At 44.3% G+C, this 27,043-nt stretch overlaps 1 protein-coding gene across 1 annotated transcript; it reads left to right on the top strand.

Annotated features, from left to right (window-relative positions):
* Nucleotides 1-1,060: 1,060 nt before the first annotated feature.
* On the top strand, nt 1,061-23,230 carry LOC115176181 (hepatic leukemia factor). Its single transcript, XM_029736043.1, has 4 exons — nt 1,061-2,407; nt 8,460-8,882; nt 20,660-20,925; nt 21,611-23,230. The coding sequence occupies exons 1-4, from the start codon at nt 2,218-2,220 to the stop codon at nt 21,824-21,826; spliced, it is 1,095 nt and encodes a 364-aa protein (XP_029591903.1). The 5' UTR covers nt 1,061-2,217; the 3' UTR covers nt 21,827-23,230.
* The last annotated feature ends 3,813 nt before the right edge of the window (nt 23,231-27,043 follow it).

The following is a 27,043-nucleotide window of genomic DNA, read 5'->3' as shown; positions in this document are numbered from 1 at the left end:
AGTTTTAATAAATTGTGACAGGTTATTGTTTAATTAATGACACAATATAAAATCAAATGCATTAGGCAATTTTAACCACTCAAATTTGGGATTATCAAGGCAGACAATCCATGTTGTTCATTTAATTCAAATCCCAACATATCCCCTACTTTATTGAAAGGCCCCATGTGAATAGTAATATAAATAATACAAAGCATTAATGTCTGTCTTTTAAAAAATGAATTGTAAGAGTTGTGATGTGGATTTGATAATATGGTCTACTTTTCCTAAACACAGTTCCTCAGAAGCAGTTTTTAAATTATGTAAAATAGTACATCACACTGTTGTACTTCAGAAGTGTGACAGATAAAATGGGAAATGATTACTATCAAGACAAAATTGTATTTAACTTTCAAAGCAAATATTACCTAGAGGGGTAGTTAATATAGAGAAGTACCTTCCATAGATATATGTTAAGTGTTAATAGCCTATTGTCATTATGGGAATACTATAATAAGGAAATGATCAAGCAACACTTTTACACTGTGCGGTGGTCACCAATTACTTTAAAGCAAATTCCGTATGATCTCTGGATCTTGCTAAATGAAACACTAATCCGTTCAATCTCACTGGGCTAACTTGCCTGTTTTACCTCGCCTCTGTCTCACGCGGCCCGACCATGGGGAAATCTTTGGGCGGAGCCAATGACCTAGTTTTGTCCAATAGCGTTCTGCAAAGGGCAGAGACTAACCTAATTTGAACCAATCGCTGGTAGGCACCATCCGCGCGTGCCAGGGCCATGTGCTCCCTTCGAGTGCAGGAATCGGTTTTAAGGTAGTAGGGAGATAGTCTGTGTTTTGGCCGACACAAAATATCTTTCACATAATGAAAAAATATTGATAAAGATAATTTTAATAATTTGTTGAATTTGGGATCCGGATCCTTGAAATTACAGAGATAGTCCACACCCCAAGTAGTCTACAAGGAATTTAATAGTAACATTTTTTTTAAATAAATCAGAGGGTACTGGACATTGCAAAGCAATTCCATTCTTGTGTAGGTTTAGGATTGGTTACAGTTGTGGAGTTTGTGTGTAACCGTGATCTTAATCAGATATGTACATTGGTCCATTCATCTCGTGGTTACTAGTTTAGCTTTATGACTGACATTAAGGTCAACCACGTGTTCCATCCATTGGTTACATTAAAAGTTATGCAGTAATTGGTTACAGTAATCGACAACTCCCCCTGACTGGTTTGTTTATGAAGGGGTGGTGCTCATTAATGTTGTTTTGGGCGTTTTAGGAGTTGTAGATCATGAATATTGATCAGCCTCTCCCCAGCGCCAATCCCCTGTGAGCGGTGATGTCACGAGAGCGGCCCGTGTTCGTTCCAGCTGACTCTTGCCGCGCTCGGTTGCTTCCTTGCTCGAAGCCTACAGAAAGGCAGGGAAAGAAGGTAAACGACAAAAATAACGAGAGAGAAAGACGGAGGGAGCGACATCGACTAAGTAGGGAGAGGAAAAACAAGAGACCTCAACACCTATCCTACTCATGTTGGATATTATTTGACGAATACTTTTTTCCCCCTCGTATCACCCCCCGCCCACACGTATTTTCTCTATTATTGGATTTCCAGGTATCGCTCCATAATCCAGTTTACTCCATGGACAACCCTCAGGTTTGTTTTATTTTTGTCCAGGTCAAGAAGAAAATCAACTCGGTTTGATGCCTATTATCCTCAATTAAACGGACATCATCAAGCAAGGCATATTGGCGACATCTGAGCGCTGACGTGCAACTTTGTTTATCTCATAGATAGAGGCAGGGATAAGTGATTAACTCTTAAAGGGCACATTGCATCTGTTAAGGATATTGAATAGGAACACATTTTACCATGAACATATTTTTGAGGACATCATTTTCACTTTTGATTTTCTCATGGAAAGTTGGAAGAGCAATAGCAATAGTTTATTGTTGATATCAAGTTATATTTGTCATGTCGAATTTTACTATTATTCTCTAGCACTTAATGCATATTTAGATAGGCTAACATTCGGTGTTCGAATGAGGTAAATAACAGTCGGTCTAGCAGTGTGTATTCAGCTGCCCACCTGTCCACCTTTTTAATCGTCACGTCACTGTGTTGTGAACCCGCTGACAGCCAGTCAATCGTTTTGTGGATTAATCGGATAAATTCCGCGCTCATTCCACCGTGGGAATCAACGACCATCCCAATCATGTCTAGGCCGCTCACACAGCTCCTACCGCCTGACCTCCCGGCTGGAGCGAGCCCACAGTTCGGCACGGGCAACCTTGCGGGCAGTGTCCCGACCGGCGGACACTTGAACTCCATGGCCAGCCTCAAGACTCTCCTACAGCTGCCCATCAAGGTTGACCAGCGAGCGAAAGACTGCTGTGCAATGAAAGGTGAGGTTTGTGTGTGTGGTGAGGGCAGGAAGGGGACAGTATATGCATAACAAATATTAAAATAAATACACATACACACAGGTTGGCCTGCAATCTTTGTTTTCATTCCGTTTGCTTGTTTCATGTTTATAAATATAAAGCATTCTTGCATTAACTTGTATCATGCATTACTTCTTATGGCAATAGGTTCATATTTTTGTTGCAAGCAACAACACATACACAGCATAGAACATGAGTGTGTTTATCCTTCGTTAAGGACATATCTCATGATATTTATGTACACTGAGTGTAAAAAAACATTAGGAATATATTTTAGTTTCACCCCCTTTTGTGATCAGAACAGTCTCAATTCGTTGGGGCATTGGACTCAACAAGGTGTCGAAAGCGTTCTATAAGGATGCTGGCCTATGTTGAGTCCAATGCTTCCCATAGTTGGCTTGATGTCCTTTGGGTGGTTGACCATTCTGGATACACACAGTAAACTTTTGAAATGGAAAAACCCAACAGCGTTGCAGTTCTTGACACGCTCAAACCGGTGCACCTGGCACCTACTACCATACCCCGTTCAAAGGTCTTTAATCTTTTGTCTTGCCCATTCACTCTCTGAATGGCACACATACACAATCAATGTCTCAATTGTCTCAAGGCTTACAAATCCTTTAACCTGGCCCTTCCCCTTCATCTATTGTATGGGGTGGCAGGTTACCTAGTGGTTAGAGCGTTGGGCCAGTAACCGAAAGGTTGCTAGTTCGAATCCCCGAGCTGACAAGGTAAAAATCTGTCGTTCAGTTAACCCACTGTTCCTACGCTGTCATTGTAAATAATAATTTGTTCTTTACTGACTTGCCTAGTTAAATAATAAAAAAACATTCTATACTTATTGAAGTGGATTTAACAAGTGACATCAATCACCTGGATTCACCTGGTCAGTCTATGTCATGGAAAGAGCAGGTATTCCTAATGTTTTGTACACTCAGTGTATAAGGATGTCTAACACGAGCTCTCAATCCAAAAAACATTGATCCAACAAAAACAGACTAGATACATTGTAAATGGTCAAACGTTAACTAAGGGTAGGGGCAGGGAAGGTTGTTAAATGTAATGTAAAAAAAATGGATGTACCCAAAAGTAGTTATTTATCATGAAGGCCATAAGAATTACTATATATTGCTTATACTGATAGAAATATTAAAATCTCACCTTTCTGGCAAGTAGTTATAAAATGCTGAGGTGTTCACACTACATATATGATGAAAATATGAAAAATCATGTATGATTTATTTCCTATTCAACAAAAGTTGGGGAAAGGGCTTGAAATGATTAAAATGCATTCTAAATATAGTAACAATCAAATGATTACGGTAATGACTTACTATAATATTTAATCTTTCTTATAGCTGTAAAATAAGTATGATCATACTTTGTGACAGTACAAAATTGACATTTCATATAACTGACAACAGAAAAGACGCCATTCAAACGCCTGCTAACTTGTTACAACTTCAACTTTAAGCACAAAATGACTTAGTTGCTCTGTAACCAAGAGAAAGTGGTCTTGTTTATATTGTTCTAAATTATTTTGTCATTTTTTCATGTTGAGAGCTCTAAGTCCATCTGAGAACATCACAGTGAGAGATATTTTCTTTCTGCAATCGCTAGCCTCACCTGTTTTCATATGCTGTATTCATTGTAAGCGGAGCTGCACGCTTCACAGCCAGAGGAAATCGATCCTTTGTTTAGATAGGGAGCGACACATTTTCTGGCCTATGCAAATAAGGCGTCAGGTTTCACATACTGCATCTCAGATGAGAACAGCATGTGAAACGGGGACAACCAGAACTTTGAGTCAAATCAAATTTTATTGGTCACATGCTCCAAATACAACCGCTGCAGACTTTACAGTGAAATGCTTAATTACGAGGACATTCCCAACAGTGCAGAGTTAAAAAGAGAGACAAATATTTGCTAAATAAAAAAGGAAATAGTAACACAATAATAACGATGCTATATACAAGGAGTACCAGTACCTGTTCAGTGGTATGAGGTAATTGAAGTAATATAGTATGTACAAGTAGGTAGGGGGAAAAGTGACTAGTCAATCAGGATATATAATAAACAGAGTAGCAGCAGTGTGTGTGTGTGTGGCGTCAAAATGCATGTGTGTGCGAGTGTATGTAATGTGTGTTTTGGAGTGTCAGTGCAAAACAACTGAGAAATAAATAATAGAGGGCTTTAATGTAAATTGTCTGGGTAGCCATTTGATTAACTGTTCAGCAGTCTTGTGGCTTGAGGGTAGAAGCTCTTCAGGAGCCTTTTGATCAAAGACTTGGTGCCCCAGCACCGCTTGCCGTGCGGTAGCAAAGAGAAGAGTCTATGACTTGGGTGGCCGGAGTTTTTGACAATTTCTAGTGTCTTCCTCTGACACTGCCTGCATAGCCGTGGGAAGTAGTTGGGGTGGGACTGGACTAATCTTTTTTGCCTGTGCTGGCACTGCAGACGGCTATATTGGTCTGTTAAAACAGGACTATTAAATGCCCGGTGCACTACTTTTCTGAAAAATTATTTATTTCAAATATAATTTAGATTTTTTTCAGGGGGGGCTGCAGCACCCTTAGCAACCCCCTACTTCCCGCTGCAATGACCGCCTGGTATAGAGGTCCTGGATGGTAGGGAGTTCAGCCCCAGTGATATACTGGGCCATATGCACTACTCTCTGTAGCGCCGTGTGGTCGGATGCCGAGCAGTTGCCATACCAAGCGGTGATGCAGGCAGTCAAGATGCCCTCAATGGTGCAGCTGTAGAACTTTTTGAGGATCTGAGGGCCCATGACAAATCTTCTCAGACTCCTGCCTCCTGAGGGGGAAGAGGCAATTTCGTGCCCTCTTCACAACTGTGTTGGTGTGTTTGGACCATGATAGGTCCTTAGTGATGTGGACACCGAGGGACTTGAAGCTCTCGACCTGCTTTACTACAGCCCCGTCGGCAGACTTAATGTGATGGTGTTGGAGACGTGCGCAGCCACGCAGTCGTGGGTGAACACTCGGGGGGGTCAGCGTGGCAGATGTGTTGTTGCCTACCCTCACCACCTGGGGGGCAGCCCGTCAGGAAGTCCAGTATCCAGTTGCAGAGGGAGGGTTCGGTCCCAGGATCCTTAGCTTAGTGATGATCTTGAAGGCCACTATGGTGTTGAATGCTGAGCTGTAGTCAATGAACAGCATTCTTCCTTTTGTTCAGGTGGGATTGAGCAGTGTGAAGTGCAATGGAGATTGCGTCATCTGTGGATCTGTTTGGGGCGGTATGTAAATTGGACTGGGTCCAGGGTTTCTGGGATGATGGTGTTGATGTGAGCCATGACCAGTCTTTCAAAACATTTCATGGTTACAGATTTGAGCGTTACAGGGCGGTAGTCATTTAGACAGCCACTGTGGCGAAGAACGCCAAGGTAACCTATGTTGGTTTGCTTGAAACATATAGGTATTACAGACTCAGGAACAGGTTGAAAATGTCAGTGAAGACACTTGCCAGCTGGTTAGCACATGTTCTGAGTACGCATCCTGGTAATCTGTCTGTCCCTTGTGAATGTTAACCTGTTTAAAGGTCTTACTCACATTGGCTATGGACAGTGTGATCATACAGTCGTCCGGAACAACGTGCTCTCGCATGGTTCAGTGTTGCTTTCCTCGAAACAAGGATAGAAGGCATTTAGCTTGTCTGGTAGGCTCGTGTCACTGGGCAGCTCTTGGCTGGGTTTCCCTTTTGTAATCTGTTAAGACACATCCGATGAGCATCAGAGCCAGTGTTGTAGGATTTGATCTTAGTCCTGTATTGACATTTTGCATGTTTGATGGTTCGTCGGCGGGCATAGCGGGATTTCTTATAAGTGTACGGATTAGTGTCCTGCTCCATGAAAGTGGCAGCTCTAACCTTTAGCTCAGTGCGGATGTTTCCTGTAATCAATGGCATATGTACGTATGACCACTGTGGGCACATCGTCATTGATACACTTATTAATGAAGCCGGTGACTAATGTGGTAAACTCCTTAATGCCATTGGAAGAGTCCCAGAACATATTCCAGTCTGTGCAGCCGAAACAGTTCTGTAGCTAGTCCCCTAAAATAAGGAACTTAACGTTTAGGTTAAAGGGATGTCACAACCGTAGTCGGCTGCTGTCCGTACACAAACAACAATCACATTGACTAACAGCCTCCCCCTGGTGGCTATAGAGTTGAACAGCAGCCCTCCACCATTTCCATGGATGTCTTTGTGTAAGAGGTGACGTTGACCAAGACTGACAGCTCCTCCAATGGAGTCGGGGCACAAAGGGCCTACCAGCATCAAGTTCACCATTAGAGCATGCATAGTTGGGATGCATCACTAATGTTAAGGGATGGAGAAGGGTTTTATTACATGAGATGGAGTCTTGAGTGTTTTTTGCATCCAACATATTTGCTTGCCTGTGGCTTCGATGCATGATGCATTTCCCTTTGAACAGAAACAGTATATTTCTCTCCCTGGTCGGCTTGCTTGCTTTGTTCGACACCCTCATGTACACCCACTTGCTGTGCGTATCTCTCCTCTCCTACCTCTTCTGTCCGCCTCTCCATCCTCTCCATCCTCTAGCACATTTACCAAATCCCCCTCATTCACTCCTCTTGCACTTGTCACATCTCCCTCAATCCCCCTTCACTTCTATCTCTTTTCTCATCCCACTTCTTTTCTTTGCATTGCATATCTCTCTGTCTACCCTTTTCTCTCCTCTCTTCTGTCACTCCTCCTATTTCCACTCCCTCTTCTTTCTCTCCTCACCCTCTTTATTCTCATCTCCTATATTTCCCCTCATCCACCATAATCGCTCTGTCATCCATCTCTCCTCCTATTTGAATCTCTTTAGTCTCCTCTTCCCTTTCCTCTTCCTTATCACCACATCTCCTCTTATATTCATTCCCCGTCTATATTTTCTGTCTCCATCCTCTCCTACCTAATTACTCCTCTGTTCCATCTCTCCTCTCCTGTCTATTTATGATTTTTGCATTGCTTTTCTCTGAATTTCTCTCCTCTCTCCTCCCTTTCACCCCTCTCACGTCTCCTCTGTTCTCTATCATCTCTCCTGTCTGTCTGGCTTATTTTGCATTCCCTTTTTTTCTCCTCTCTCTCTCTTTCCTCTGCATGTCTCTCTCCCTCTTCCAAAACTGCGTGTGTGTGTGTGTGTGTGCTGACAATAATGTGCTGGGCTGTCCTGCTGGCCAGTACAGCCCTGGTGTGATCATCACACTATGAATCGGCCCTGTCACATCCTTCCCTACCCCGTCTACCCTCTATCTGATCTCCTCTGCCTAGCTCTCAGCGGTGTCACACTGATAGTCATCCCCCATTTTGGAGCCCCCTCTCCTTGCTCATTAATGTGATGGCTCTCGCCTCCCCTTATTACCCTCGCTAAGCTGCCAACTCGAGGGAGTGAGGGCTGAGACACGAGACGATGCCACCTCCGCCAATAATGTTAGCATATCATCTCACTCCCTCGTTATGTTAGCTTAGCGTCTCACTCTTTCCTCATGGTGTTAGCCTAGCGTCTCTCTCTTTCCTCATTATGTTAGCCTAGCGTCTCTCTCTTTCCTCATTATGTTAGCTTAGCGTCTCACTCTTTCCTCATGATGTTAGCCTAGCATCTCTCTCTTTCCTCATTATGTTAGCTTAGCATTTCAGTTCACCTTCATGATATTAGCATAGCATCTCACACCCTTGCTCACATTTGTCAGCCAGCCTGTGTGTGGATGGGAAGACTGCTGGCACTGTTACTGATGCAGCCATGTAATGGCGGTTGGTTGCCTGCAGAGCTGTTGAAGGCACAAGGCTCCCAGGCAGATTATGTGATGATAAGCGACAGCAGTGATGAACACTGAACAGGCTGGATTTTTGCACTCAATGACCCTCTCTCTCTCGCTCTCTCTCCCGTTTTCCTCCAATTTTTCTCTTTCATTTATTCTCTCTCCATCTCGCTCGCTCTCTTTCTCCATCTCCTTTCTATCTCTTTCTCCCCATCTCCCACTAACAGATAAAGACAAGCCCCAGGACTCAGACGAGGACTCCATGGGTGGGGTTCCAGGTGGCCGGCCTTCCCAGTCGGCCTTCTTGGGGCCCCATCTGTGGGAGCGCACGCTGCCCTGCAGTGACGGGGGCCTCTTCCAGCTGCAGTACATGGACCTGGAGGAGTTCCTGACTGAGAACGGCATGGCCATGCACAACAAAGGTGGCAACGGCTCCAGCGCCAGCGCCCAGGTGCCCTCACAGAGTTCCCTGCAGTCGGCCGTGCCCAACCAGAGCTCCCAGTGCCCGCCGTCATCCCCTCCGCCATGTTCTTCTTCATCGTCCTCCATGTCCTCCTCCTCATCCTCCTCCTCGCTGCTGGGCCTGGACAATGTGCCGCTGCCACCAAATGGACTGCCAGGCATGATGGGAGGGCCCGAGTGCCTACATGGTTAGTAGTAGAGCTCTGCTACCTGACCCAAGCCTGACGGGCCCCAACGTTATACATCGGGTTAGGGCCTGTTTTTTCCATCAATAACTAAGGTACTAGTAGGGCTCGGGTATCGCTAAATTAATCACTAACGTTTTGAAGCTGAGCTATTTGCTCGTGTTCTGCTGCGCAGTACAGCCATATCTGACTAAGATCATAACATGATGTCAGAAGTCCTTAAACCTCGGCAAATATAAGACAGGAGAAATTATTTTAAAAAACATTTCCTCGAGTGTAGAGTGACCAAAAGTAGCTAACAGCTAACTGCTCTCTCATGTCTCTTCGTTTGCAGAGCAAAGCCAGAGATACTTTTGAGGAGATGGGGAAACTCCATTGGAATCGTATTGACGGCCATTTTGTACGTTGCCCATGCTACGTCAATGGGCCGTGCTGTGCATTCTGGGCGATTCTGGGACATGGAGAGATCTCCTTCAAGGAGTGAATGAGAGTCAAATACGCAACCTTAGCATGACGTTCGTCAACAAGAAGTACAACATTACAAATATTTTCCGAGATGTGAGATACTTACTGTAACTTGCTATCTGTAATATTGTAGAACTTTGGAATCATGACATTACGTACTTTTCAAGGAAAATAGGCACGTTTCTTGACTCATATCCTGACTTTGAGAAGGGATTGCGTGACGATTAGCTTAGCAATCGCGTGATGCAGCATGACAATGTGAATGCGATTGGTCGAAAACTGCTGGGTGGGGCGTTATACATTCCCCTATTCGTTGGCCAATGGGATTCCTATGTCCTCCTTTCTCTAATATGTCTGGCAGAGTAGCCCAAGCAGAGCCGTTGCTATGGATACACAGACTCAAAGCCGCCATGAGCAGAACGCATGCGGAGCGAGCTGCCTGCACGCAGGGAATGATCGAGTGACAGACAGAGGGGAGCCGCTAATGGCAGAAGCAATCGGGCCTGGGTATGGTAGGGCCTGAACGTCGCAGGTCAGGGCTTAAAATTCATGCCCATGCAGGGCTCTAGTTAGTGTGTGGTAAAAGAGGGGAGGGTGTGGGTGGGTGTAGGTATGTACAGTATGTGTGTGTGTTTGTTTCTGTGTGTAGCATACGTTGGAACTGAAATTATTTCCCCATCTTTGATTCTGAACAGAACCACTTTTTTTCCCCGTTTTTGTTCTGACCAGCGAAATAAAGTTTTGAGCTGGTTCGGCCCCCAAAAAAGTATTGGTTTATATCGTTCATTTTTTAACCTGTCAAATCAACCGTTTTTTTTTACACATGTAGCTCATGAATGACTTCACCAATCGTTGAGGATAGAGCAGGCAAGCTAGTTGTTTACATGCGTAATGGACAGACAAGTGTAGCCTATGGCGCAAGATGCAAAGTAAATTTTGCGGGTTGATGAGGCTTGAAGTGCCGGGCATCTTGTTATGACATGCGTTATCTGAATTAGGTCCACAGAATTCTGCCTAGGAGGAGCGGATTCTATGGAGGAACTTTGAATGTCCTTTGAGCTAGCTAGCTAACAAGCTTGTGTGTGCAGAGCGGCACCAAAATTAAAAACACGTCTTACCTTTTTGTAGATTTATAAATCCAATGTGAAACATGATAACTAGCCTAGGCCTATAGTATCCTTAACTAGCATTAAAAAGTATTCTCTATATAATTATAAATATCTCTCCCTATCTTCTGAATCAAGTTCGGGGCGGCAGGTAGCCTAATGGTTAGAGCGTTGGACTTGTAACCGAAAGGTTGCAAGATCGAATCCCTGAGCTGACAAGGTAAAAATCTGTCGTTAACCCACTGTTCCTAGGCGGTTATTGAAAATAAGAATTTGTTATTAACTGACTTGCCTAGTTAAATAAAAAAAAATTGTAACGTCAGTACAGTATGCTTCCAGTGTCTGCCTGCAGCTTGAGCGCTTTGCATAAATGCTTGGTTGCGGTTCCCATTCTTCTAAAATGACGGTTCTGTTCCGGAACAGTATGGATCACTTTCGCTCTAGCTTCCGTTTACTTATATATATTTATATTTTTTGGATTTGTACTTTTACCCCTTTTTCTCCTCAATTTCATGATATCCAATTGGTATCCAGTCTTGTCCCATTGCTGCAACTCCCCTACGGACTCGGGAGAGGCGAAGGTCGAGAGCCATTCTCTCCGACCAGGGAGAGAAATATACTGTTTCTGTTCAAAACAACCCTGCCAAGCTGCACTGCTTCTTGACACACTGCTTGCTTAACCCGGCCATATCAATGTGTCGGAGGATACACCGTCCAGATGGCGACCGAGGTCAGCCTGCAGGCGCCTGGCCCGCCACAAGGATTCGCTAGAGTCCAATGGGACAAGGAAATCCCAGACGGCCTAATCCAGATTGTGCGCCGCCTCATGGGTCTCCTGGCCACAGCTGGCTGTAACACAGCCTGGGATCGAACCCGGGTCTGTGGTGACGCCTCAAGCACTGCGATGCAGTGCCATAGACCTCTGTGAAACACGCGGGAGGCCCAGGTTCTGTTTCTGTGCCTTGAACCGGTTCGAACCCCCGGTGTGTAGGTGAGGGATTATTTTTGACCATATGTTTGCGTGTTTTGCATTGGCGTGTGTCTGAGCAATGTCACAAGATTGCAATGTTACAAGATGACTGAAACTGTCATTGCAGTAGTTGCACCTTCCTCAACATGCCCCGTGTCGGCATTGGTCGGTGGGGGAAAACACGGCAGTTTGTGAAGCTCCAAGGCAAAAGCGAATATTTAGGAGGGCCAATAGAACTACTTTATGTTTTATTCCAAAGTACAAACGCCTCATTGTGCATTGATAAATCCCCTGTCTAGTGCGAAATTGGTGGCTTGATGCTAGCGGAAGATGATCAAGGGACAGGAGACAAAAACAAGCAGAAACTATATAGAAAGGGTAAAAAGACAGGGTACAGTCTCAAACAACTTGTCCAATAGACTATCCAGGGCCCTTCATTTTGACACTTGGTTTTATCGTAATTAACCTCTTAAACTCTGACGCCCTCTGGTGGCATTTTCTAAACGATGCATAATATTGTATACTACCCCCGTGAAGTGCATTTTGTTTCCAAAACTACAAATACATGCTTTACAATGTCCATCAGGGTGTACCCTTTCCATGACTAGACCTACATTGCATACTCTTATGACATCGCCAGCAGTAAGATTTGAGTTTGATTTCCAAAAGGACAAGGGCTGTAGCTTTCAAATGACGTGTCACTTTCTATTTTCTGACAAAACATTCACGCCGGACCAAAACAGATCTGCTAAATCCCTTCTACACAAACAGACTAATGTTACGAACCGGCTCAGGGTTCGTAACAAAAGGGAGACAACGTGGAGACAAGGTGTATCAAAAATATATATTTATTAAATAAAGCAACTAAGAAGTTAACAATGGCATGTGTAATCAGTAATCAGTAGTGTAAGTGAGTGTGTTGCATACTTGAATGTAATAATGCAGAGTGTTGAAAGGTGCCAAAGCAAATAACCAAGAAAACCACAAAACTACACAACCAAAAACAATAAGGTGTCTGTGTGGAGAGAGTCTCCTCAATGAATGTGGAAGAGGTCCATTTATCCTGGGAAACACCTGAGCCCAGGTGTTTCCCATTTCTCTGACGACCCTTCCAACTCCGCCCACCGGCCTCCTAATAAAGAAACAAGAACAAGAGAGAATACGGCAGACAGAGTGGGAGGGTCGTCACACCCCCCCCCATAAAACCGGGGACCAACAAGGACCCCGGAACAACACACCAGCCTCTGCGTCCCAAATCTACAAGAGGTTACATGTGCACCTTCCACTTGCCCCAGCCAACCTCCTTCTCCCCAGACCTCAGCAATCTTTGTGTACAGGAAGCAACTTTTAAGAGGAAAGAAGAAAACGAGACCAGGAGGGAACAGACAGGAACGACAGAACACGACAACCCCAAATTGACACAAACCTCTGCGTCCCAAATTGACACAAGCCTCTGCGTCCCAAATCTACACAAGCCTCTGCGTCCCAAATTGACACAAGCCTCTGCGTCCCAAATTGACACAAACCTCTGCGTCTCAAATTTACAAGAGGTTACATGTTCACCTTCCACTTGCCCCAACCAACCTCCTTCTCCCCAGTCCTCAGCAACCTTTATATATAAGGGAAGCAACATTTAAGAGGAAAGGAGAACACAAGACTAGGAGGGAACAGACAGGAAAGTTAGAACATGACAACCCCCAACAATGATCACTCACATAACACTCAGGAACAGGGCACACAAGAGACCACATTAACTACCAACGCAAACAACCTTTTCCAACGATTCATAGTCCTAAACTCATAACGAATACGAGTACAGACTAGAGGAAGTAATAAAGGCAAAAATGTCATATGCCCTACTCGTCAGTGGCACCTGCCAATGGCACAATAACCGTTCAAATTTGCTCACAACTTAGCTGCGCCGACTTGATCAACGCCATCCTCCATCTGAGGAAGAGGAAATTAATCCGGCTTAGTAACTCCGTTTACATTACGGTGGTCCGTTCCATCCGTTTTACTGACCAAGATACAGGGAGAAACCCAACTAGAGAAAGAAGGCTCTGCTATCTTACTCTCCAGCATGTACCTGACCTCAGCATCCAGACAACGCAGTTTCTCTACAGAGACTCTATAGAACCCCTGACGAATGGGGTCAGCATTTCCAGTGTCAATATCATGTTCTATCAAGTTTGTACATGTAGGTGTCACAGAAAACAATCCTGGAATTTTCCGAATCAGAACAACCAGCTCTTTCCGCCCATCAACAGGTAGCTGAGTGAAAGGGCCATCCAAAATATCCAGTGTCTCAGAATTTTTTAATCTACCCTGCAGTATGCAATCATCGGGACTAGGAACATTTTTTTCCTCATGCACAGACCTAGTATTAACAGAACCAAGGGAAGCAACGTTATCAGCCAAACGAACAGGTTTACCGTCCCCTATAGACACCCACTTTCTCATCAGAACATCCTCTTGGGGAAAATAACCATATGCGACATCTCCCAACTGTTCCACAGGCACAATTTGGTCACGCAACTCTTCTAATGTGTGGTCCATCCGTGGCGCATTGTTTAGATCGGAGATGAGTACAGACAACGGAATAACAGGGAAAACAGCGAGAGACTTCTTTGTGGTATTCACATTTACCGGAGCAGGGACCAGGTCACCATGGCTCATAGACCGCATCACTGTACCCCCAGAGAACACCGCTGGGAACCTCTGCTCACTCTCATCAGGAATCCCTACAAGTGACGATTTAGTGGAAACCACTAGAGATGGAAACACAACAGGCCACACACACTCGCCAGCCAAGTTATTCCCAAGGATAACGTCGATACCCTCAATAGGCAACGAAGGACGCACCCCCACAACAACCTCACCTTTCACCAGTCCACAATCCAACATTAGTCTATGCAATGGAACTGACAGATTATTCAAACCTATTCCCCTAATTAGAACACTATTCCCAGAATCAGTCTCAGCAGAGAAGGGTAACACAGATTCCAACACAAACGATTCCGAGGCACCTGTGTCTCGTAGGATCTTCACTGGCACTAGGTTCTTACTTCCTAACATAGACACAAAACCCTCTGTAACAAAAGGTAAATAGCCTGGGTCAATATGAACTTTCACATGGCCCTGGGCCTGAGACAATGTTTCAGGAGTAAACTGATGTGAAACAGACGCCGCTAACGCCGTAGGCCTAGATTTAACGTTATCACACGTACTGAATTTACCCCTAGACCTGAGAACCGGACATTCATTTTTCCAATGACCTGAGCCGTGACAGTAGTGACACTCTTGACCAAAGTCAGTTTTACCACGGGAATCAGGCTCAACCCTAGTTGAATAAAACTCTGCCCGTGAACCAGAGTATCTCTGTGAGCGTGGTTCAAATCTCTCCGAACGCCCCCACTCACTCCAAGTACGTGGTTCTACAAAAACACTTTTGTGAGTCAAAACATATTCGTCTGCCAAAACCGCAGCTTCAGCGACAGTCTTTACTTTGCGTTCGTTAATATACGTCGCTATATAATCAGGGATTGTGTCCTTAAATTGCTCTAGCATAATCAGATCACACAGCCCTTGAAAAGTCATAACCGCAGAGGCGGAACACCAGCGATTAAACTGTGAAGATAATTTTCGCGCAAACTCAACATGAGTCTGCTTATCATCCCTTTCTAAAGTTCTAAATCGTTGGCGGTAAGCCTCAGGAACCAATTCGTAAATCTGTAACACCGCCGTTTTAACCTTATCATAAATGACACTGTCGGCTACACTAAGAGCTGAATATGCTTCCTGCGCTTTACCAGTCAGCACACATTGCAACATCAAAGCGCGATCAGAATCAGGCCAACTCCTAGCGTTAGCAACACGCTCAAACAACAAAAAGAATGTCTCAGGATCCTTTTCATTAAACTGAGGCAACAACCGTAAATTCCCAACAATGTCAAATGTGTCCGGGGCACGACCAAAAGAGGAACGATTCCTAAGTAATTCTGGGTCACCTTCCCAGAGCAAACTCTCTCCTGAGAGCTTTCCTTCCCTAACCAACTCTAGTCGCTCTTGTTGCAGCTTGATTTTAGCACGCTCGATATCCTGTTTAAATTCCAATTCCTTTTCATATTTTAACCGATCTGCACGCTCCATATCCTGTTTAAATTCCAATTCCTTTTCATATTTTAACTGATCAGCAGCCAATTCCTTTTCATATTTTAACTGATCAGCAGCCAATTCCTTTTCATATTTCAACCGATCTGCACGCTCCTTATCCTGTTTAAATTCCAATTCCTTTTCATATTTTAACTGATCAGCAGCCAATTCCTTTTCATATTTCATACGATCGTACTCTAGCTTCTCACGATCGTGCTCTTGCTGTAACAGAAGCAGCTCTTTCTGCTGTTCAAAAAGAAGATTACTAGGACTAACCGATGGAGCGGTAATTGTGACATATCGGGGAGACGGCGAGTCCTCAGCAGAGGCTGCCCCAGTGGTAACGTCAAGAATACCACTCTCCATCAGATTGGCCTTCAATATTAACCTAATGGAATTTTTTAGACGTTTATCACTAATTTCAATTTTGTAGTGTTCAGCAACCTTCAACAGCTGTTCTTTAGTACATAAGTCTAACAGTTCCTCTGATGGAAAGCGAATGAACTCGTCTACATTAGACGCCATAGTCAGAGAGAGAGAGGAAAGGGAGAGAAAAAAAAAAAAATCTCACTCAACCCCTCTGAGCACACCAGACCACAACAAGAGAAAAAACAATCACACCGGGCACCACAGAAAAGAGATGAGAGATGGAGCTTCCCCAAAACCTACAATAACTCAACCCTAGTCTTCATGCAGATTTGCGGTGGGTAATTATGCACTGTAGCCCGCTGGCGAGGAAGTAACCCCCCAGCACGCTGGTAGATTCCACCAAGCCACGGATGTGCTCCCGAGACAACTGCTCAGTCCACAGACACCACACAAAAATAACAAACATTAACAATGCCCAACATATTCCAAAATGAAACACGTCGCTAAGCCTATCAGGGGAAAACGACTATAGCTCCAGGTAGTAAGTTTCACTACCCTATCCAAATCTCCCACCGAGGTACACAGCTGATTCTACTCACCTCAGACCAATGTTCCAACAGCGAGTACAACAAGTGTTTCCAGGCTGGGCAGAGTCCTGGAAACTAACCAACGTACTCTCTCCAACGCAGCACACAAACAAAACAACCAAAGACAACCAGTACTGAGCACCAAACTCAAACTAACAAACAAAACACCTCAAGTTAACATACCTCCACGTTTTCTCCCAAACACAAGTTCAAGATCTCGGATGAGCTCCCACTTGTTACGAACCGGCTCAGGGTTCGTAACAAAAGGGAGACAACGTGGAGACAAGGTGTATCAAAAATATATATTTATTAAATAAAGCAACTAAGAAGTTAACAATGGCATGTGTAATCAGTAATCAGTAGTGTAAGTGAGTGTGTTGCATACTTGAATGTAATAATGCAGAGTGTTGAAAGGTGCCAAAGCAAATAACCAAGAAAACCACAAAACTACACAACCAAAAACAATAAGGTGTCTGTGTGGAGAGAGTCTCCTCAATGAATGTGGAAGAGGTCCATTTATCCTGGGAAACACCTGAGCCCAGGTGTTTCCCATTTCTCTGACGACCCTTCCAACTCCGCCCACCGGCCTCCTAATAAAGAAACAAGAACAAGAGAGAATACGGCAGACAGAGTGGGAGGGTCGTCACACTAACTTTACGAAGAACAAAATATGCTGCTCAAAAAAATAAAGGGAACACTTAAACAACACATCCTAGATCTGAATGAAAGAAATAATCTTATTAAATACTTTTTTCTTTACATATTTGAATGTGCTGACAGCAAAATCACACAAAAATAATCAATGGAAATCCAATTTATCAACCCATGGAGGTCTGGATTTGGAGTCACACTCAAAATTAAAGTGGAAAACCACACTACAGGCTGATCCAACTTTGATGTAATGTCCTTAAAACAAGTCAAAATGAGGCTCAGTAGTGTGTGTGTGGCCTCCACATGCCTGTATGACCTCCCTACAACGCCTGGGCATGCTCCTGATGAGGTGGCGGATGGTCTCCTGAGGGATCTCCTCCCAGACCTGGACTAAAGCATCCGCCAACTCCTGGACAGTCTGTGGTGCAACGTGGCATTGGTGGATGGAGCGAGATATGATGTGCTCAATTGGATTCGGGTCTGGGGAACGGGCGGGCCAGTCCATAGCATCAATGCCTTCCTCTTGCAGGAACTGCTGACACACTCCAGCCACATGAGGTCTAGCATTGTCTTGCATTAGGAGGAACCCAGGGCCAACCGCACCAGCATATGGTCTCACAAGGGGTCTGAGGATCTCATCTCGGTACCTAATGGCAGTCAGGCTACCTCTGGCGAGCACATGGAGGGCTGTGCGGCCCCCCAAAGAAATGCCACCCCACACCATGACTGACCCACCGCCAAACCGGTCATGCTGGAGGATGTTGCAGGCAGCAGAACGTTCTCCACGGCGTCTCCAGACTCTGTCACGTCTGTCACATGTGCTCAGTGTGAACCTGCTTTCATCTGTGAAGAGCACAGGGCACCAGTGGCGAATTTGCCAATCTTGGTGTTCTCTGGCAAATGCCAAACGTCCTGCACGGTGTTGGGCTGTAAGCACAACCCCCACCTGTGGACGTCGGGCCCTCATACCACCCTCATGGAGTCTGTTTCTGACTGTTTGTGCAGACACATGCACATTTGGGGCCTGCTGGAGGTCATTTTGCAGGGCTCTGGCAGTGCTCCTCCTGCTCCTCCTTGCACAAAGGCGGAGGTAGCGGTCCTGCTGCTGGGTTGTTGCCCTCCTAGGGCCTCCTCCACGTCTCCTGATGTACTGGCCTGTCTCCTGGTAGCGCCTCCATGCTCTGGACACTACGCTGACAGACACAGCAAACCTTCTTGCCACAGCTCGCATTGATGTGCCATCCAGGATGAGCTGCACTACCTGAGCCACTTGTGTGGGTTGTAGACTCCGTCTCATGCTACCACTAGAGTGAAAGCACCGCCAGCATTCAAAAGTGACCAAAACATCAGCCAGGAAGCATAGGAACTGAGAAGTGGTCTGTGGTCCCCACCTGCAGAACCACTCCTTTATTGGGGGTGTCTTGCTAATTGCCTATAATTTCCACCTGTTGTCTATTCCATTTGCACAACAGCATGTGAAATTTATTGTTAATCAGTGTTGCTTCCTAAGTGGACAGTTTGATTTCACAGAAGTGTTATTGACTTGGAGTTACATTGTGTTGTTTAAGTGTTCCCTTTATTTTTTTGAGCAGTGTATATAGATTAGTTACAGACCAGGGAATACAATCCAAGTGCTTAGAGAAATGATCAAATTCAGGAATCAATCGTAGAAATGTTTAGCACAATAAATAATTTTAATGACCTGTGGAGAGGAAAGGGTTTTAAGGACTCTGCAATACAGTAAAAACGAGAGGGAGAGAGTCCAGTTGAGTGTTCTCCTTGCATGTTTTAAAACCTCTCTATCTCTACCCCCCCCCTTACTCCCACTCTCACACGCTTGGGCCATGTGCAGGCGTTGCGTCACGTGCCGATGCAGAGAGCAATGGCGCGAGAGAGAGCAAGAGAAGGGAGGGGTTGGAGGGAGAGAGGCATAAAGAGGGAGTAAAGCAGAGAGAGAGAGCGAGCGAGCGAGCTCTGGTGAGCCCTAGCATAATATTGCATAAGACTAGCCTTACATAAAGAAGCCGAGAGATTTACATTGCAGAGATATCCCCACCATGTCGCCATACCATTTTAACACACTGAACAACATTGTGACATAACATTTCAGAATGACGTGTTGTTGACATAAAGACTGAGGGAAAGACTGCTATGAAATGAAAGGTGAGGTTTATTGTGAGTGTGTGGTGGGGAGGGGGGGGAGGTGCTGCTTTAGACAGCTGTGCTCTCTCTGTGTTATTTTCTGAAGGAGGGAGGAAGAATGTGAGAGACTGGTTTGTCCTATGGATACTTACGAAGGAAGGATTTTGTGCTTATTTTAAATCGAAGATGGAGGGAGTGTGGGGTAGGGATTGTAGGGAACTGTCTTTGTGGTGGCTATGTAGCGAGAGGACTGGGGAGCGCATTTTATGTAACACTTCCTAAAGCACATTCCATTTCAGCATTTCCATTTCCTCAAGTGTTTCCTAAAAACAAAGCGCAATCAAACAATCGTTGCCAACAACCCTGCTCAGAATTGTTACCTGGAAAATGTACCTGTATTGCTATTAAGTGTGAAAAAAAATTTATATTAAAGGTGTATTTTACAACTTGATTGTTCCTCACTGTGAAAGTAATCTATGGCCCAGCAGATACTGTAATCCGGTTTCATTAAACAGCCACTAAAAACTTCAGCTAACTTTTAACTACCACAAGCTAACAATCAATGGAAGTGATGGGGGCATGTAAGCGTGTATTTAAAAAAAAAAATCACCTTTTTAAGTAGCATCAAACCAAATATGGAGTAGATTTGAATTGATTTCAGGTCATTTGGATATTCTTGTTAAACATGCTCACATGCCCCCATCACTTCCACTAATGATCTTGTGGGGGCTAAGGTTAGCTGAATTTTGTAGTGGCTGTTTAAAGAAAAACTGTAATCAATGATTACAGTTTATCTTGGCTCATAGATCACTTTCAAGGTGAGCAACCATCTAACATCAAGCTGTAAAATAGTGAACTACTCCTTTGAAGATCAAGCATATTTTACTGACTGAGGGTAAAATAGAGTGACATTGACCAAAGGTTTAAAGAGTAAAGAGGGGAGATGGCAAGGGCCATAAGAAAGCTTAGCGCTGCATGTAGGTTGTTTACCCAGCAACACTGTTTTTGGATCAGTTTCAACCTTTTGCCCAAAATGGTTGTTAATAAGATTGGGCTTTGGTGCCATTTTATCCTGGATCAGCCAGCTGCCAACTCAACCCCAAAACTGACTGAGTGATGTGGCCTCTGCTTCCACCTGGTGGCTGACCAGTAACACTGCAGCCTCCGTGCAGCAGCCTGTTTATAAACGTGTCATGTGTGATGATGCCTTTATACACAGAAATAACTCATCCTCTATACCTTATTATCGGCATGCTTGAGGCTTTGACCTTTCACACTGGCCATGGAGAAAAGTATGTTATCAATCACAAGTTTTTTTGTTTGCCCCTCTCCGTATAGGTGGCCAAGTTGGGCCTCCCGACCTCTCGCCCTCCTCCACCACCACTTCTCCCTGTCCCCCCGGGCCTCCAGGGGGCCCGCCGGTCACCAGCGGCACTGCTGACGTCATGGTGAACTTTGACCCGGACCCGGCAGACGTGGCGCTGTCCAGCGTGCCGGGCCAGGAGGCCTTCGACCCCCGGAGGCACCGCTTCTCGGACGAGGAGCTCAAGCCACAGCCCATGATCAAGAAGGCCCGCAAGATGCTGGTGCCAGACGAGCAGAAGGTGCTACATTTCTTACAATTCTTGTCTTTAAACGGAGTTTGCACCTAAGAAGCTTAATGGTAGAGTTAACAAAACGTAACCCTAAAAAAAAGCAGGTCAACTTCCTGCTTAAGTGAATGACAATGTGGGCATGCCTCAAGGGAGGGCACACATTGGGAATGGGCAAGTTTAAGTTCTGTTGATGTCTGTAGGCAGGAGGTCCTCCCCGCTGCGTGTGATGTCATATTGCTGAGTCTACCTTTTAATAGATGTGCAGCTTTTTTTACAGGCTGAATTCAATGAATTAAAACTAATTGCGTAATTGAGGTGCACGCGTTCATCTTTCTTGCTCATTGTAGAGCAGAAAGAAGTAGTTATACGTTCCTGATGGAACTGGCATGTAGATGTGCATGAAACACCATGGTAAGAATAAGGTAGGAAACTGTCATATTGCTGTCTGTCGAGTAGCTAATTGTGATGGCATTATTAGTATGGCTCTGTGTATTTTTCAGTAATTTCAACACAAATGTTTATACAAACCTTTTATATACATGCTTCAAGTGTGCAACTACAATGCTCAGTTGTGACCCCTCTCCCCCTGCCCCCCTCGCCATCACAAAACTGAGCCTTCTTGCCCCTCTCCTCCTCTCTCCTCTTTTCCCCCACACCCCCACAACACGCCTCTACTTTGTGGTGACTTCTGCAGGACGACAAGTACTGGAGCCGGCGCTACAAGAACAACGAGGCTGCCAAGCGCTCACGTGACGCCCGGCGCCTTAAGGAGAACCAGATCACGGTGCGCGCCGCCTTCCTGGAGCGAGAGAACGCTGCTCTCAGACAGGAGGTGGCCGACATGCGCAAGGAGCTGGGCCGCTGCCGCAACATCCTCAACAAGTTTGAGAGTCGACACGGAGACTTGTGAGGAGGAGGGAGGAGGAGGAGAGAGGGGTATAAGGCAACATTGGCAGCACTTTATTTGATGGGGTGCGCGTACGGCCTACGTAGACGTGACATAAGCATCGTATGACACCTGGCGTAAGCGTCCATGTTGCGAGTAGCCTGCAGTGTTGTAGTGAGTGCAGCCTCCATTTAGTGATTCTGTGCTATGCTGGTTTCACTTCCCGTGTCTCTTTGACTGGTATTGTCACTTGGGCGTCGCGACGTCATTCAGTGTTTTATATCAGGTGCGTTGCAGTGTTTTTCCGGTTAATGCGCAGGCCATACGTGCACCCGTTCAAATGAGGTGTTCAAATCATACAGATCACAAGACAACTAATGTTTTTAAGCTATAGACAAGGAGACAAGCCAGGGGAAGACAGGTGTGTACTTTATTTCTATGACAAAACGTGTATATTTTTGAACTGTACTGGGCAGGGAGGGAGACATGGGCAAACTAGGAAACAGAGGATGAGCTACAGTATAACTAGAAGAGGAAGATTAGGAGAGGTGGTTCAGGACAGAAGAAAGCAAAGAGATTTTAACATAACTGTATATTTTTATATTTGCAAAGATGGACAGTTCAGAGGAGATTTTGGAAATAATATTTTGTATATTTTATATATGGGTGAGTTTAGTATAGAGATGGGGGGCTATTGGTAAATGGATTGGTAAATGATATATTTTGAACTAAGATAGAGGGGTCAGAGGTCATAATAGAGAATGTATAATGGTTGTATCCAGGGATAACATGATGGCAAGAGAGGATAATTATCTTAGTAAATGTTTGTGGAGATAGACAGATCGAAGATGAAACAAACATTGTATAGTTTTAATTTTGTTCTGGTGGGTTCGTTGAAGCACTTAAAGGGAATTCTCAAAAATGTTCACTTCATGTTCATCATCTCCAGTACCATTTAACATGTGAAAATGGGGCATTTATGTTTTGTAGTAAAAAATATGTTTCCAATGAATTCATCAATCGATTAGTAGGCAATGCCTACTTGTAATTGGTTAAAATCACATGATGCACACCGATGATGTCATTGGAAACACTTTTCACATATGTTGACGTTGGGGTGGTTCTGGAGATTATGAAAATGACACATTTCCTTTTTAACTACATTATCATCATCTCCAACACCAAACCAGTGTTTACATATATGAGAACATCACGTTTGTATTATCTGTGCTTAAAAAGATAAGATAGGTCCTAAAAAAAATGCTTCTCTATGACATCACCTGCAACAAGTTTTTAGCCCAAGTGAGGGTATTTTCTTGCTCCCCACGTCACTGCAAATCTCAGTTTTATGAAAATCAGTTTTTCAAATGTTGAAACTTTCAATGATGTCATTGGGTAGAACTTTTTAACTTTTTTCCCCCTACAAAACATAGAAATACACTACACGGCCAAATATTTCAGCCACACCCGTTGCTGACTGGTTTATAAAATCGAGCACACAGCCATGCAATCTCCATAGACAAACATTGGCAGTAAAATGACCCGTACTGAAGAGCTCAGTGACTTTCAACATGGCACCGTCATAGGATGCCACGTTTCCAACAAGTCAGTTAATCAAATTTCTGCCCTGCTAGAGCTGCCCCGGTCAACTGCAAGGGCTGTTATTGTGAAGGGAAAACGTCTAGGAGCAACAACGGCTCAGCCGCGAAGTGGTAGGCCACACTAGCTCACAGAACTGGACCACCGAGTGCTGTCCTCGGTTGCAATACTAACTACCGAGTTCCAAACTGCCTCTGGAAGCAATGTCAGCACAATAACTGTTCTTCGGGAGCTTCATGAAATGGGGGTTTTCATGGCCGGACAGCCGCACACAAGCCTAAGATCATGCACAATGCCAAGCGTCGGCTGGAGTGGTGTAAAGCTCACCACCATTGGACTCTGGAGCAATGGAAACGCGTTCTCTGGAGTGATGAATCATGCATCACCATCAGTCCGTCGGACGAATCTGGGTTTGGTGGACGCCAGGAGAAACCTAACTGCCCCAATGCATAGTGCCAACTGTAAAGTTTGGTGGTGGAGAAGGAATAATGGTTCGGGGTTGTTTTTCATGGTTCGGGCTAGGTCCCTTACTTCCAGTGAAGGGAAATCTTAACGCTATAGCATACAATGACATTCTAGACAATTCTGTGCTTCCAATTTTGTGGCAACAGTTTGGGGAAGGCCCTTTCCTGTTTCAGCATGACAATGCCCCCATGCACAAAGCGCTCCATACAGAAATGGTTTGTCGAGATCGGTGTGGAAGAACTTGACTGGCCTGCACAGAGCCCTGACCTCAACCCCATTGAACATCTGGGATGAATTGGAATGCCGACTGTGAGCCAGGCCTAATCGCCCCAACATCAGTGCCCGACCTCACTAATGCTCTGGTGGCTGAACGGAAGCAAGTCCCCGCAGCAATGTTCCAACAGCTAGGGGAAAGCCTTCCCAGAAGAGTGGAGGCTGTTATAGCAGCAAAGGGGGGGGACCAACTCCATATTAATATCCAGGATTTTGGAATGAGATGTTCGACAAGCAGGTGTCCACATACCCTTGGCCATGTTATGTATGTTGACACTGGTATTGTGTTGGAGATAATGAAAGTGAATTTGAAAAGTGGTGGAGTTGCCCTTTAATTTGTTATCTTCTCTTTGATTCCTTTCTGGAATTAAATCGTTTTAATTGTGTGTCTGGCACTGAGGGAGAGTGAGAGAGAGAGAGAGAAAATAAATGGAAATGCTACAGTCAGTGATCAATCGCGAGAACAGCTGCAGCCGTACAGATATTTGTGAATAAATATTGCTCAAATGTGTTGCCAGGTATTCATGTAGATGGGTGAATATGTTCGACGCACACCGCAAACAAACATTACAAGCCACACAGTCAAATAAGCTGGACCAGTGACTACATATGCATTTTTACATTAAATGACATGCATGCACGTACTCACACATATGCTCTCAGATTATCTCACACACACACACACTTATTTGGCCCTGAAAGCAAGCTGGACCTTGAAACGCAGGGCCGTGTGTGATAGCACACAACACTTCATCACTCTCTACAGCATCGCTCTCTCCCTCTATCTTCTGATCCTATTTTGAATTGTGAAACCGAATTTAAACTGGTTTGGAATGGATGGCCCAGGTTAAGTCGGCAGTGTTTAGCATGAACCTGAGCATGCCGACCGTTAACACACCTCAAGTTTGATTACTATTATTATTAGTGCGGACTATATATGGTGCTCATCCTGATCCTCCATCTGAACACACACACCTCAACACAGTAACTGAACTGCCTATACCTTTTATTTCTTTTGGTTTGTTCTTTGTTTAGCGTATCGTGTTGTAAGAGGAAATCATATATATAGATTGACACACAGAGTATGTCTATACCTCTCCTGAACAACTTTACCCAGTGAAACCATACACCCTAATGTACCATACACATGTACAATTAAGTACGAAAACTAATCTCTCACTAGATATGTGTGTGTGTATATGATATATGCTTGAACATGTGACTATAGATGTAATAATATACATGGCTTGAATATATAAATGTAGTATAAAATGATTGGAATCATTGTCAATTTCTCAGGTGTTCTGGGGGATTAAAAAAAAAAAAAAAAAAAAAAAACAACTCTTTACGATAAATCTTGATTACTGAAGTTGTTCTTTATTTTTACGGTTTGACCAGGATACATTTCGGAGCTGGCCCACTTTGGCAGTACATTTCGGTAAAATGAGATGGAATTGTACTGCGTACTACCGACTCACCTTGGTAGGGAGGTTGTATTTATACCAGTTCTGGATTTAAAGGTCTTTGTTGATTTCAGACATAGGATTCAATGTTCTTTTTTATTCTTCTCTCTATTACAGTTTATTATTGCTAGTATTATCGTCGTTGTCGTCGTTGTTATTATCACTACTCTTGTTTCTTTTCCTTGCTACAACTTTTTAAGTGGGAATGCAGTTCTTATTTTTATCTCCCTTTGTATTTTTCAAGACCATCTCTACTCTACTCTACTTTCCATGAGCCTGTTCACTATCGGCACTATCCACTGAGACTATCTGCAGGTGCACTGTGAGGGCTGTAGTCTTGTCCGTGTGTGTGTGTGTTGTAATGTAACAAAAGCAGAAACAACCACAAACTATGGACTTGAAAAAACCTGGAAGAATTTGAGCTACACCTCCCAGCACAGGCTTCTAACACCACCCATCTTTTGATGGACAAAGAAGCAACTTTTTGATACCTGGGACTTGTTTGCAGAAGCTTATAAACTTTTAACAGCGGTATTTTTCTACATGTCTGTATACTGTATGATTACTACAACTTTTTGTGGGCATTTGTAGCCCATCCTCACAATGATGGTATGCTACTAAACGGCATTGCGGGTAATGTACACAGCCTATTTCCCCTTCCCCATGTGGATTATAAACTACTACCTGTTGTGACTGTTATAAATAAACTACAAATCCCATGAGCACACCACTACCCTATTGCACCAGTAATGTCTACTGATCCTGCCTATATGGATGCTGGGGAATGTGGTCTGGCTTTTCCGAAATCACCAATAAAGATTCATCCTTACTCACTGAGAACGCTTTTGTGGTGTCTTGTATGTTGTCATCATTTTATATCTTCTCTTTGTGCGAAACTACAGTGAATCGAACTCTCACAGCATCAGAAAGTACAACGAAAGCACTAAGGCCATTTAAGATGGTGCTACCCCCCGAGACCATATTAGACATCATAAAATGGCGGCCCACTGCCACCTGTGACCAGTGGGCTGGTTCAGCTGTTCGTCAACATGGATTGCTTCAAGCAGTTCCCTCTCAACTCCGTCTGCCATCTGTTCAGTCAATAGTAGCAGCATGGCATCGCCCAGGTGTTAACTAACATGGGTTCAAATGATAGATCCACATGGACTCCCGGAGCGTCTGTTTTCTGACCACAGTATCCATTTCACCATGGAAAGTTTGATTGTCTTTCAGTGCTCCACCTGATACAAGTATGTAATGCTCTGATTTCCCAGGTGAAGTGATGAAATGATGAATAAAAAAGTTAATATTAGATTGTACATTTGATATGTTTGCAGTTCATTAACTGTAGCACAGGCTATTTTCACGTCTGACAACAAAGAACCCTCCACAAATCCTGGATGTCATACAATTACAATGTTTGTATGCTTTGGGGCTAGAG

The sequence above is a fragment of the Salmo trutta genome, chromosome 36 (genome assembly GCF_901001165.1).
Source record: "Salmo trutta chromosome 36, fSalTru1.1, whole genome shotgun sequence".
Classification (NCBI taxonomy): domain Eukaryota; kingdom Metazoa; phylum Chordata; class Actinopteri; order Salmoniformes; family Salmonidae; genus Salmo; species Salmo trutta.
This window is presented reverse-complemented; position numbering and strand designations above follow the sequence as displayed.